This window comes from Gavialis gangeticus, unplaced genomic scaffold, assembly GCF_001723915.1.
Source record: "Gavialis gangeticus isolate Ggan-Ray unplaced genomic scaffold, GavGan_comp1, whole genome shotgun sequence".
NCBI classification, from domain to species: Eukaryota; Metazoa; Chordata; order Crocodylia; family Gavialidae; genus Gavialis; species Gavialis gangeticus.
In genome coordinates this window covers 499,942-514,571 of record NW_017728955.1, presented here as the reverse complement: position 1 = coordinate 514,571, position 14,630 = coordinate 499,942, and the positions used below count along the sequence as shown (strand labels likewise).

At 42.5% G+C, this 14,630-nt stretch overlaps 1 protein-coding gene across 5 annotated transcripts in view; it reads right to left on the bottom strand.

Annotated features, from left to right (window-relative positions):
• POLD3 (DNA polymerase delta 3, accessory subunit) overlaps nt 1-14,630 on the bottom strand; it is a 36,866-nt gene that overhangs the window by 19,968 nt on the left and 2,268 nt on the right. For 4 of the 5 annotated variants that reach the window (XM_019509234.1, XM_019509989.1, XM_019510795.1 and 1 more), the window contains exons 3-7: nt 11,609-11,711; nt 8,224-8,263; nt 6,073-6,205; nt 2,962-3,226; nt 1,181-1,253 (exon numbers count right to left, since the gene is read on the bottom strand). In XM_019509234.1, the coding sequence (XP_019364779.1) occupies nt 1,181-1,253; nt 2,962-3,226; nt 6,073-6,205; nt 8,224-8,263; nt 11,609-11,711 (614 nt within the window). The remainder of the gene's footprint in view (nt 1-1,180; nt 1,254-2,961; nt 3,227-6,072; nt 6,206-8,223; nt 8,264-11,608; nt 11,712-14,630) is intronic. The other variant, XM_019511570.1, reaches the window with a different exon arrangement.

The following is a 14,630-nucleotide window of genomic DNA, read 5'->3' as shown; positions in this document are numbered from 1 at the left end:
CCCTTCCGACCCTTAATCTATGAATCTATGAATCTATGAAAGAAGAGGGCCATGCCCCCTGCTACAGAGGAAGACAAAACCCCTTACCAGTAGCCAGGAGCCTACTGGTTTTAGTCCCAGCAGGAGCACTGGCACACCCAAGTTAAAATCCCCAGCCCTCGCTGTAGCCAACACCTAACACTTCTAAGGAAGCAAAAAAAGAAAAAAAGAAAACCCTGACATGTAGCAACAGAAGGGGAAAAACTGAAAGAGAAAACTATTTTGATTCTTTGTAGATATTAAGAATTAACTGGATTAGTGGTAACAACTGCTCTTAAATTAGTCACCACCCTCCATTATGTGGAAAGGAACCCTATGCAGAAAGCTACCACCATCATCACCAAGGCGGGATCTTGTTCTCTGCAGAACTGAAGATTTCTTTCACTGAAATAACACCATCGCTTACTTCAATCACATCTTGAATCCTCTTGCTTTTCTTACTACAAGTAGACTTGAAGAAAGCCTTGCAATCACTTCTTGCTTTCCTTTCAGCTCATTAGCTCATTCCATATGCAACTCCATCTTCCTCATTTGCTTTTAGCCCAAATCATTATTAATGCACTTTGCACAAGCAAGTTTTGTCAAATATTTTCATAAAGTGAGTCCTCCAGCCAAATATACTCAATTTAAAGTGAGGTATCTTATATGCCAAAAAGTCTTCCTGGGCTAATCCGTGGGACAAGCACAACAGCTTACAGTGATCTTCACCCTGAAAGTTTCTAGCATGAGAACACTCCAACTACAATTCTCTGATTTTTGCCTAGAATTATGAGCTGATTCACTACCTATTCCGGGGCAGCCTACAGAAAAACTGACCACCTTGATTTTAGGAGGCAAAATAAAGAATATGGAAAATTACAGGAAAGAAAATTAAAAAAAAAAAAAAAAAAGAGAGAGAGAGATAGACTTACAGAGACAGACAAACCAAGGTTTTATCTTGCTATTTAATTTTTTTTTTTTTTAAATATACCAACAAAAACAATACATCAAAAACCAGGTACTGACCGTCTTTTATTAATGCTGCCTGTTATTTAGCTAAAGCAAAGAGGTTGTAACATCCCACAGTCAATCTCTGCTACACTTAGCTGACACTATACCACCACAATTTCTGCAAACAGGAACATGTTTACATAATACTTACTCATGGCAGCTTTTCCAAAAAAGTTGCTCATTGTATTTCCTTTTGCTGGTGGTTTGCTGCTTGCTGTAGACACCTGGGAGTAAAAAGAAGAGAGAAACTGTCAAGCGCATGCATAAAGCTAAGTTGCTAGCAAAAACAAGTAGCAAAACAATACCACCAACGAACTGGCACTATGAACCCATCAGAAAAAACAAACAAACCAAACACATGATACTGCAGTTTCTGGACACACATAATTCACAAACATAGACTTTTTTATTTAAAAAAATACCACGTGCCTTGAATCCACAGATTTATGAGAACCCACAGGCACTTGAATTTCTCCATTACAGGAACCTGACAAACCACAGAACTGCTAACACATCAAAATCATTCCCATCTGATGACTGTTCAATAGCATTTATGAAATAAGTAGCTGAATTCCCATCAGTGTCCAGCAAACAAGTGCTTTTATTACAAAACACCAGGTCCTCAATTTGCAGTAACAGACAGAAAAAGAGAGCCCAAAGATTAAGTGCATGCTGGAGAATTAACTGAGCCCTTTTGCAAGTTAAAATTCATCTGCTATATTCTTCCAGGTGAGACATTTCAAAAGCATGTAAGAGTCAGGCAGCTCAATCTCACTGACACTCAAAGGGAAATGAATTCCCAGCTCTCTTAGTCTTCAAGTTGCATCTACAGAAAGAAAAAAAAAATACAAAAATAGGGCTGGCAGGACCTTCAGGGGGTTACCTAGTTCAACCAGCTGCTCAAGCCAGGATCATTGCTATCTAAACAAATGTAGACAAGGGTTTATCTAACCTGCTCTCCACAACCTCTCTAGGTAATCTTTTCTAGGGTTAACCACTCTCAGAGTTAGGAATCTCTTCCTAATATCCAACATAAACTTTCTTTGTTGCAATGAAAATATGTTATTTCTGATCCTGCCCCCTCAGCCAGAGAATAGTTTGTCGCAGCCGTCTTTATAATCAGCCTTCATGCATCCCCCCTCAGTTATCTTCTACAGACAAAACAATGCCAGTTCTTTCAACCTTTCTCTGTATGTCATGTTACCCAGAGCTCTAATCAGTGTTGTTGCTCTCTTCTGCACTCCCTCCAAGTGGTTCACTTCTTCCTTCAAATGTGGTGCCCAAAACTGGCCACAGTACTCCAGGTGGGGCAGTGGTTCTCACCCAGGGTGCCATGAGGCCTCACTTAGGAATGCCATGGTGGTGGCACCAGGTAAAACCACCCTATGCACTCTTCCCTGCATTAGGGCTCTCTATTCAGTCTAAAACAGGCAGCAAAGCTGCCTTGTGCTCTGCGGCATGTCCTGGTCTGGCAACCGCTACACTCCTCCTAAAACAGGAGTGCACTTGAACCATTCCGTGACTCAGCAGCGCCGAGAAGAGTGGACTGTCACTATCAAAGGAAGTAGTCATTCCCAGGGACTTGCAGGTGACACTTTTGTTAATGCAGCCCAATATACTGCTGGCTTTTTTTGCAATAATAGCACATTGTTGACACATAATTAGCTCACGGCCCATTATAACTCTGCTCAGGCCTTTTCTACAGTATTGTAGCCTAGGCAGTCATACCACAATTTGGTTCAAGTCATGGCTGAGCAACTGACATTGCCAGTTATACAACCTGAGAAGAGGGATTAAGAATTCTCAGTTGACAGCAAAACTAGAACTAGAATAAATGGGTAGAAACTACAGCTGATAAAGTCTGTTTATGCCAGAGAAGAAAGACTAAATAGGTGAGGCTATAACCCACCAAAGGATATTGATATAACTTACACCTGTTGTCTCTTTAGATTCTGGCTTAGTTTCTTTATGTGTATCCTGGGACTTGGAAGATGATTTTGCAGCAAACATTCCCATGATCCCTTTGGGCTGCTGGGAAGTCTGTTTACCAGTGGAAGGTACATGACCATTGGTAACAGGCATGCTGGCTACCTGCATGTCATTTGGAGCCTGGGAATCAATTTGTGCAGATGTGTGAGCTTGAGAAACTTCAGCCAGTGTCCTGGGGACTGCAGCAGCACAATGAATAGCACTAAACCTGCATGACAGAGTAAAAAAAATTAATTAGTGCCTTTGCATCTTATTTTCCACCTTCGTTTCCATCCCTGGTGGTGTTTGACTTGCATTTGACACTGGTTCTAGACTGTAACGTTACAGGAAAAGGAGCAATTTCATTGTGAGTGGGGCAAGAAAAATCTGGCACAGTATGGCAGCAGTAGAAATACCATGCTGAAAAGAACAGCTGAACATGCCAGAAGGGACTGCAGCATTAAAATATAAAACAAACTGTTCAAAATTTCATTGAGGAAAAAGAAACATGTCCTCCCACCAGGGGTGCAACCAGCTCAATTTTATTCCTAAATTGGTTACACATGCATTCCCAGCAGATCACTCTGCAGGGCTTTCAGCATCAATAACATTTTCACCTGATCTTCTAAAATATTACGAAATGTTATCTTTGGTGTAGCAGTTCAGCCTCACAATCCAGTGAGCCAGGGGAGGCAAAGCCAGAACATTCAAATGGTTCAGAGAAACAAGGTTTATTTGGCGAGGACTTTTACTGGATTGATCGTAGGAGTTGAGGATGATGTTGGACAAAGTTTCAGGCAGCTAGTCCAATAAAGGTGTTAGCAAATAAACTTTGTTTCTTGCAATATCCCTGAACCATATCTGCTGCAACAAATACTCCTACCTTCTTGCAATGGTTGGACATTCAAAATACTTGCAGACTCAAGTACACAAAAATAGTTTCTGAACAAATTCTGATTGGCAGGTCCACCTCCCACTAGAATGGTCTGAAATGGAGTTGACAAAGGACAGTGGAGCAGAGGTGAAAGATACCATTAATTTCCTTCCACCTTGAAATTGCCTGCAATCATGTAAAATACCACAACCGTACACCTACAAGGCTTTTGCTGCTATCTCCAAACCTCTTGAAGCAATGTGTAACCCAGCATCATTCACCTGCTCAGAACACAGCCCCTTAATCATTGACCATGGATGCTTTTGCAGCAATTTACATCAGCAAGTGAGTGCTACCATTCCACGTACTTGAGTTCTTCTGCCCTAACAGTGCTGAGGCTGCTGCCTAGGTTTGCATTTCAAGAACACCACAGCAGTGCAGCTATTTCTTACAGAGCTTTACCCAAGACCCACCAAAATCAAAGGAAAGACTCTCAATGACTCTGGTAAGTTTTGGATGGGACCAAACAGGTAGAGGATAGTATTCATACTGACAGATTCACGCAATACTTGCTGTGTGCATATTAAAACCTATCATTGTTTAGATTTTTGTAGTACCTAGGAGCCTGAAATAGGTGCCTAGTGGGTTAGTAGTGTACAAACACACAACAGAACACAGGTCCCATCCTCAGAGCTTATAAACAGTATGCAAGGCAAGAGGTAATGGACAGGTACCTAGAGCAGGGAAACACAAAGAAGCAAGACAGGCAAGGCTAAGCAGCTTAATCATTTTGCTGAAGCAAAGGAGGGCTTGCAGGGGTTACGGGGGCTCCACCCAAGTCCATGGGTAGATTTAATAGAGATTTTAGGAAGAGGACACAGAGTCTGAGTTTACTCCAATTAGACCACACATTAAGAAGCTGCACTGATAGAAGAGTGAAGTGGTCGAGTCATTTGTGAATTACATGCTGTGTTGTTTACACCAGGTGGAAAAATTCAGACACAAGCCCAAGCAGAGATCTAAAACAAAAAGTTGTTTCAAAATTTACACTGCCTAAGCCTTCTGCATTTTTGTAATCAGAAAGGCAGAGATGTTACCACTAGGGGGAGTCCCAAGAGAGGGGAACAACAGAAACAGCCAAACAATTTTGATTTGACCAGAACTCTCCAGCATCTGCTATGCTGTCAGGTCCAGGGGCTTGCAGCACTGTGGGGCTGTGCTCAGACAGCAGCTTGCGGCTGTACTTGGGCAAGGTCCAAAGATCCCAAATTCTGCACAGGCCAAACTTCCCAACTTCCTGAAGCTGACTGGACTACTGACAGGCCACACAAAATGGTTCTGCAGGCTGGATCCAACCCATGGGCCATGCTGGACACTCCTATCCTAAGATGTTGATTACAAAAGAGCAGTTATGGCAATGAATATTTTAAGGCATTTATTTCAGGGTTCTGTATAGCTACTTACCATCTCAGAATCCAAGTGCCTTCTACATAAAAGAGACCGGACACAGCAAAATCTCTAAAGGATTTCATTGAGCTGTCAGCTACCACCATATAAACTAAGTTTGCTCTAAACGGCATCACCCAAGTACACAGCAGGGGGTGAGTCTACACATGCATTAAGGCACTTTGCCTAAAGTGCATTAAATTTAGTACCTCCAACATGAGGTACTAAAGCAATGTGCATTAGGCTGCACTAATGAATATGCATGGTTTTTAAGTGCACGTAATGTGCAGTAGCCTATTTTACTGGACACTGGCATAACTGAGATGCTTTAATGTGCAGTAAAATAAGCTACTGCGCATTAAAGCACATGTGAAGACATGAACAGGGAGTTGTGAAACAGAAGTGTGTGAATGCAAGAACGGTAGTTCCCAGAGGCCCAGGCAAGGAGTCTCCACCTGACAATTGTCTGACCTGATAACTCAGGTGGCCCTTTTACTTTTATGTTCTTATAATAGACTCATTCTTTGACCCGCTGATTTGGATGGATGAAAAGCAGTATGGAAATGCATCTCAACCATATCTCCCAACAATGCAGCTGGTTGCAGTGTGGAAATAAATGCGCCTCAACCATATCTCCCAACAATAAAAGGTCACTAAAAAAAGCCTTGCTTCTCTCAATACCATTACATTCATAAACTGTAACCAAGAAAAAAGGTTCAAAAGGAATGGCCATGAGAGTATACTGTGCAACTCACTTGCTACAGTTCTGCAGGTTTGTCTTGATAATATCATAGTCAGTGTTGTAGAGAGGCCCACTATCCTTCAGCAAAGCTTTCTGAATGCTGTAGACATGCACACTAGCAATCGTGGCTAGCTTAGACTTCACTGCTGAAAATGAAGAGGAAAACCGTTTATTAGCATGGTCTTTGCACACCAAGAGGAAAGCTGGCAGGACCTTCCAGCCCTACACTTTGACCAGTCTCAAGAGTGTGACAGACATGGAACATTCCCCCACCCCCAAAATGCTCTACTAGAAGCAGCAGCGTGTTATTTCAACCTAGCTCCAGAGCATCTGTATAGATCAGGCACTTCAGTGGGGCTTTCTGGCACTTTTAGCTAAAGCTGATTCAAACAGCTATTAGATAAAAGTGTCAAAAAAACCTCATTAAAATGCACGATCTCTACAGACATTAGGAAAGCTGGATGCAACGAATGCAATGCCTCTTACGGGCACGTGGTGGGCTCAGCGTGGAAGTGTGCTGAGTTTAAACTAAAGTGCTGTTTTGGGGGGGAGGGGGTTCCCCCAAATCTGCAAGCAGCCAGTTATTAGAAATGATGAATAGTAGCTTGCTGGATATCTACAGTGTTGTAAGCAGCATTCTCTATTCTTAACCTGCCCACTAAGAATTCAGGCTACTGGACTCACCATGACCACACAGTACAGGTTCTCCAATCTGTACAATGACAACTACCAGTCAAGCTCGAGATCCCAGTCCATATCATCTAAGTTCTCTCTAGCATGGACCCAGAAGATCCCAAAGGACATCCCATACTCAGAGGAAGATCCTGGCGGACAACTCTGTTCCATTAGACAGCGAATCAAAAATTTCAACCCTGTGGATAAAGTTCATCTATGTGGGAGACAGCTTTCTCTGTCCAGAAGTCTGACACAGTTTCCTTGTACACTCCCACCTGTTGCCTTGGATCTTGTACTTAAGACTGCAAGAGCAGGAACCATCCTTTTGTTCAGTGTTTTTACTGCATTTGGCTCAAGAAGGTTCTAGTCAATAACTGGGTCTCCTAGGTACTATGATTACTATTTGTGTTATTTCTCATGCTAGACTGTGAACATTAGTAGATACCATCATCTTCCATACCCAAAGGCAAGGCACACGTGATCTGGCTTCTTTAGTAAAAATACAAATATAACCACCACCACGATAAAACACCTGAGTCCATATACATTTCTCCCACAGGGAAGTGGTTAAAAGAAACATATAACAGGTGTTAGCCACTGTCATGTGCTATTAGAAGACATGGTATTACAATCACAGTACAGGAACCTATACAGAACAAAAGTGGGTATGGGAAATCCACATTAGACTTAAGTTCTGAAGTTCAGCAGCAAAATTATAGAAGCCTGTTCAGCAAAGCTTGCTTGCTAAAACTGAGGGGCTTACAACTTCCAATGAATTACTAAATATTGGTATGCTTTCAGATGTCAAGGACAGGATCCAAAAAACCTTTACAGCCTGCAGTCAGAGGGGGGAGTTGGTTCAGATCAGTTGCGTCTCGTGAAGCTCAGAAACTTGGGTGAATGACCAACAACAAATGGAGCAGCAGCTTCACAATCAAATATAGTGGTATCTCACCACCCTTGGGATGAGGGGTATTTCAGAGGTGATGTTAAGTAACATCCCAGTCACTTAAGGCTAAGGAAGACCCCAACTACATTTTCCCCATGCACAAAACTATTAGCTCCAGTGCTATCAAAGGGTAGCTACATGCTAACTAAGCTTCCCCTGTGGTTTAATCGTTAGATTCAGTATCCTCTCTTTGTCATCGAAAAAAAAAAAAAAAAGCCTTGTGAGGTGTTGCTGTGCATGGTTAATTACTGCTTTTGAATCTGAAGGAAACGTCTATCTGTGACAGGTGTTCAATAAAAGCAGTGCTATATAAAAATCCATTAATAAATTACAATCTTGTGAAGTTCTTTAGCTGTGTACTCACTTTTTAAAGGTTTTAGGAAAAAATCTAAGAAAAAGTACACACCTTAACCAAACAATTTGATTAAAGCAGCTAAAGATTTTATGAGCCCTTGGCAAGATTTTAGTTTTAGTTGCATTATTGTTCCCCTCAAGGAAAAAAAAACCCAAGTTAAACACATAATTCCTGAACTAACTTACCTTCCAGCTTATCTTCTCTCACTACTGCTACCTTGTGGCACTGGAAATAAAAGACAATTTATCATCATTCATCAAAAATAATACACCAGAGGTCTCAAAATTCAGAGGGCTGAATGTACTTTATGCAGATTCACAAGGAGCACAGGACTTGATCAGTTTCTATTGAAAGACTAAATCGTATTATTCTCCTGCGGTCTGATCTGTACTCTGACCTGTACCCCTAGCACCAAGAGGTTAGCTAAAAATGGGCTAGCTAGCACATGGGAGGTGTCGAGAAGCTAATAGACTTGAGACAGGCTGTGCCAGGAATAAGCTTGCTTCACTGGTCCATATTAGCTCTAAGTATTTAAGATGACAGCAATGTTAGTCACCCAGGTTTTATCTGCAGTGCAGACAGTGAGAAATGTGAAACATTCAGCTAGCCGGCAGAGGCCATGCCTCCAACAAGAATGTCATTCCCATTTTGCTACCTTGTATGTCCACCTGGATTACTTTCTTATCAGACAGCAACTGATACAAAGAGAATTAAGCCTGACAGCATTCATCAGTTGTGTGCTCAACTGGTGCACACAAACCAGCAATCAAAGTGCAAGGCCTCTATAAAAACCCCTCTAATAGCCCAAGAGCCAAGAATAATAACAGCAGCAGTCTGAGCTATTCACTGAGAGTTGGAAAAGGTAATGGAACAGTGATAATGGTAAGGGAGGATACAATAAATAAAGCAAGATGCCATGAAAAGATAACTGTGATGAGTTTAGTTTCCACTGAGTGTTCAATCTTCAGCTCTGCAGCTACCCCTACTGAAAGGAGCCTGCACTGCAGGTTTGTCAGGAACACCCAAATTAAGAAAAGTGTTTTAATCTAAAATATGAGGCTCCCATTAATCTCCTCCACAACAAAATGGTCTCACAAGTCCCAGTTATTCCAAAACCGGAAATGTCTTCCTCCATAACCTTTCTAAAGCCCAACCTTTTCCTTCAATTCCTTCAGCTAGAACTCTTGCTCAGACCCCCAGTACTCCTTGCTCTTCTTGATGTGCAAGTTGCCTCAGCTCCAGTCTTTACAACATGCACCCTCCCTATCTGTCCCTCTGAAAACTTACTCAGTTATTAAAATTATTTTCAGATGCATTAAAAATTATATACCGCACCAAGGAGTCATCCCTGAATTGTAACAAGTTAAGATAGCACATGAGAATCAAAGCAAAGATGACTTTAACTTCTGAGGTCCAATCTAGGTTTATAAAAATACCACAAATTTCACAGAATACGAGTAAATACCTATTATTTTCAGCCTTTACAGTGGAACAAAGGCTGGTATTTACACTTTTCCAAGTTTATATTTGCAAAATACTTTGCTTTAATTACTCCTGGTTTCAGTTTAGCAAGACAGGCCAGAGAAAATATTGCTTTCCTATAAACCAGTGTATTCAGAGTTCAGAAACATATTTACGAGATGAATAAAAAGCAAGAGAGACTGAATAAGAGCTATTAGTTTCTAAACCATGAAGGGCATGAGGCCCTATTTTCCAAGGTATTTGCATCTTTAGATGCTTAAATCCAATGCCTAGTTGGATTTTCATTGGAAGCTGGATGCCTGATTTGGGTACTAAGTTACCACAAGAAATTTAATTTTGTATTTTTAGGTATCTAAATACCTTTTAAAAATCTGACCTATAGTGACCAGAAACGATTCATTGATTTGCTAATTACAGCTAACATTTCCTTTGTTTAATAATCAGGCTTAAATACATATTTGTTCTGAAAAACTTAAAATTTTTTTCTTACGTCTCCACCAGAATTAAGAATTTATTTAACAGAGACAATTTTTAATTGAATTCCAAATACACCTTGACATAAATAATAAGGGGGAAACAGCCATGTAATGTGCTACGCACTATTTTCAGACATGATAAAAAAAATTACAAAATTAAGAAAGCAGGTTGAGATGAATAATCACTTAAATAAATGTGCAAAGATATAGCTAAAAGGACCAGATATAGTATAAAGGCAGGGGTGGGCAATTATTTGGACTGGAGGGCCACTTAAGGAGTTTTGGTGAGCTACTGTGGCCCAGAGCTGCGAGGAGGAGAACTGATCCTATCTGCTCCCCTCATGTTCCTGTAGTGAGTACCAGTTCAGTGGGCAGAAACGGGCAGGGAGCAGACTGCAATCCTGCCCCAACCCCATGTTGTCACTACCCTGTGATCCCAGCCCAGGCCCCTGCCTGCCCATCCTGCTCCTGGATGCCACTCCCCACCTGCTCATGGCCCCATCCCATCCGTCCAAGTTCACCCTGCCCACGGGGGTCCCAGGCCAGTCTCCTGCCTGCTCTGTCTGCTGCCACCGGTGCTGGTGCGGGGCAGACATGGCTGGGTCCAGTGGCGGTGGCAGAGACACTGGCAGCGGCAGCTGGACAGAGTAAGCCACTGACACAGGGGCTGCCAGGAAACCAAGTCTGGCTGCCACAATGCCGCCGCATAAGCCTGGGCTGGGTGGGGCCGAGGGACCCACCACAGGCTGGACAGAATTCCTTGGCAGGTTGGATTTGGCCCACAGGTTGTATATTACCCACCCCTGGTGTAATGGATGCATTCAGCTGCAAATCAACATGATTTAATGGCTACTCTAACAAGAATGAGTTGGGGGAAAAGATATTACAATCTATATAAATTCACTGAGTTTCCCAATGACTAATTTCAATCTGGTTAAAATGAGGATCTGAATCAAAGTGATTTAAAAATAACCTATGCCAATATCTCCACAGACTCTCCCTGTTCCATCACTTACCACTTCTCATCTTCTAAACCAAGATCCTCTGTAAAGGTACCCTCCCATGTACTTTCAGCTCTTGTCTGATCTCATGTCATCCCTGTACCTCAATTCTGACAATGACATTACGTGTCCATTTCTTCTCCCTAAATAGATTCCATACTTTTTCCCATCACATCACACCCTATTCCTGAGTGATCACTACTCTCTCTACCCATTCAAATATTTCCTGAAGGCAGACTTGAACAATGATACCTACATCAAACGAGCCAATTAATAATGCTAGGATTGAAAGATAAATCAGGGACAGGATATATTTACCAATAAAACAGAAAAAGTTGTCCCACAATGGAGCTTTGTTATCAAACACTTTATTGTCAAACCACAGGCAATCTCCCTACCTTCTACTGTCTCTTGTTTCTATTTTAAATTCCAAGTTTTTAGTGACAAAAGTGATGCCTTCTTTTGTGTCTGCCCAAAACCTTATACCTCATGGGCACCACTGGAAACAAACAGTAATGGAGATTTTCCACGCCCCCCCAGCACAGTGAACAGAATAAAGCGCTGAAAAGCAAAGAACTCATTATACATGACTGAGGGGGGTGAGCACTCACAATATATCCATTCTGAACAAGATTTCCTGCCACTAAATAGGTGACATGCAGCTGAGCTCCTGAATTCTCCTTTCTCTTCCTTTCTACGTAGTCATACAGCATCCTACACAGAAACAAAAAAAAAAAATACCAGCATTAGCCAACTGGGAGGTGAAAAAAACCTTCTTCCTATGATATGCCAGTGCAGAGACTTACAAGACCTCAGAGTAGAAACAAGCCCAACATAGCATTATTAATGCTGTAATGTTCCTAACCAAATTAAATTAGAATTACTTCATTTATACTCATTGAATTACTTTCCCATTTGCAAACCTGAACTGCACCTACTGACCACTAAGATAAAACTAAAACTGACATCAGCACAAGACCCAGACTCTTGGAGATGCACTTAAAACTCCCAAGGATAATCTGTTCCAAAGACTCCCATCATTGTGGCCAGCCCTCTTGTCACAATCTAGATCTCTGAAGACTGTGATTCAAGGAGTCTGACCCCACTAGCAGTCTCACAAAAGTATCTGCCAGTGGCTTCCACTGATAGACTAAGGGGGCTCTAGAAGAGAGAGTGCAAGTTCTCTTACAGGTTGGCTGATCTCCTATGCAGTACTTTAAACTAGGTTAATTGGGGGCAGGGATGCAGACAATAGAGAGAACCTAAGATCAACGAACCACAAGCCATGCACTGGAACAACCCACATAAGTACTAAGGGACCCAATGGGCATCAGGACAAGGGGGCACCAAGAACACCCATCGGGGGGCTTAAGCGCCTCTATACTAATGGGGAACAACTAGAGGAACTCACACTCCTTCTTGCAAACAAGAATTTTGACTTGGTTGGCCTAACTGAAACCAGGTGGGATCTTACTCATGATTGGGCAGTTAGCATTGAGAGCTGTAAGTTGTACAGATGGGATAGAATAGGGAAAAAAGGGGGGTGGGTGTTGCTCTTTGCATTAAGGAGCAATATACATCTGCCATAATCAAGATGGGATCAGAGGAGGGGCAAATTGAGGTATTGTGGATCAGAATACAAGGGGGTTGGGGGAAAGGGACTTGGTAGTGGGAGTCTACTACAGACCGCCACATCAGGAGGATGAGTTGCACCTGGAATTCTCAAGATAGCTCTCAGAGGCCATACGGTCAAGGGACATGGTTGTCATGGGGACCTAAACTACCCTGCTGGGAGGAGCAGTCAGTTAGATCCAACTGTTCATGTAGGTTCTTAACCTGCATACAGGACCTTCACCTAACACAGGAGGTTTATGATCCCACTAGGGAAAACACCTTACTGGACTGGATGTTGGCTACAAGGGATGATCTGGTGGGGGATCTACAGACACAAAGTAACCTAGGGGAGAGTGACCATCATTTGATTGAATTCACTATCCAGAGTAGGGTGGGAAAGATAACCAGTAGGGCAAAAGTACTACACTTCAGAAAGGCTAACTTCAGTGCGCTCAGGAGATGAGTTAGTGGGGGACTGAAGAACAGGAGCATTGGTGAGATGGGAGTCCAGGAAGGGTGGCTGTTCCTAAAAGGAGCAATCCTTTGGATGCAGAAGGAGACAATCCCATTGCGCAGGAAAGGGGGCAAAGGGGCCAAGAAACCCTCTGGGCTGAACAGGGAAATCCAGGAAAGCCTAGGGGTAAAAAAGAGGCATATGGGCTGTGGAAGCAAGGGGTAGCTACCAAGGTGGAGTATACCTACTTGGCCCATACCTACAGAGAATCAGTCAGAAAGGCCAAAGCAGAAATGGAACTTAGGCTGGCAACAAAAATTAAAGACAACAAAAAGCCCTTCTTCAGGTATATAGGAAGTAAAAAGAAGGTGCAGGGCAGCATAGGGCCCCTACAGGACAAGCTAGGGCAATTAGTGACAGATAGGAGGGACAAGGCTGAGCTCTTTAACAAGTTTTTTACTTTTGTATTCCTGAACATAGATCCAGACAACTCTCACAACTGGATCACTGACAGGCACAAAAGGGACACCAGCCCACCAACTGTTAGCACCGACTTGCTGCAGAGACACTTGGAAGGACTGGATGTATTTAAGTCAACATTTAAATACATTTAAATGATGATTTAAGATCATCATTTAAGCCAGATGATCTTCATCCAAGGGTGCTGAAGGAATGGGCCAATGTCATAGCAGAGCCACTGGAATGGCTGTTTGAGCACTTGTGGTGCTCATGTCAGGTCCCAGAGGATTGGAAAAGGGCCAATGTGGTCCCTATTTTCAAGAAGGGGAGGAAAGAGGATCCAGGTAACTATAGACCAGTTAGCCTCACCTCTATCCTTGGGAAAACCTTCCGAAAAATGATTAAAAATCACATTTGTGGGAGTCCATTGGCAAAAAATAATGCTGAAGGGCAACCAGCACGGATTCATAGCAGGTAGATCCTGCCTGACTAACCTTGTTTCTTTTTATGACCAGGTCACAAAATACTGGACACAGGAGTTGAGGTAGATGTTATCTACTTCGATTTTAAGAAGGCCTTCAATACAGTATCTCATCCTATTCTCATAAATAAACTGAGTGGCTGTGATATAGATGATTACACAGTCAGGTGGGCGGCAAATTGACTTAGGGGTTGCACCCAGAGTGGTGGTGGATGGGTCAGTATTGACATGGAAAGACGTGGTGTCCCACAAGGCTTGGTCCTTGGCCCTGTGCTGTTCAGTGTCTTCATCAGTGACTGGGATGAGGACGTGGAGGGCACTCTGTCCAAATTCGCAAATGATACCAAATTATAGGGTAAAGTTAACACACTAGAGGGTAGGGAACAAATCCAGGCATATCTGGACAGGTTGGAAAAGTGGGCAGAACAGAACAGGATGCAGTTCAACAAAGACAAGTGCTGCACCTAGGGAGAAGGAATCACCAGCACACTTACAGGTTGGGGGGGATGACCTTCTCAGCAGCAGAAAGTGATCTCAGAGTCATAGCTGACCCCAAGATAACCACGAGTCATCAATGTAATGAAGTGATCAGTAAAGCTAACTGCACTTTATCATGCATTAGCAG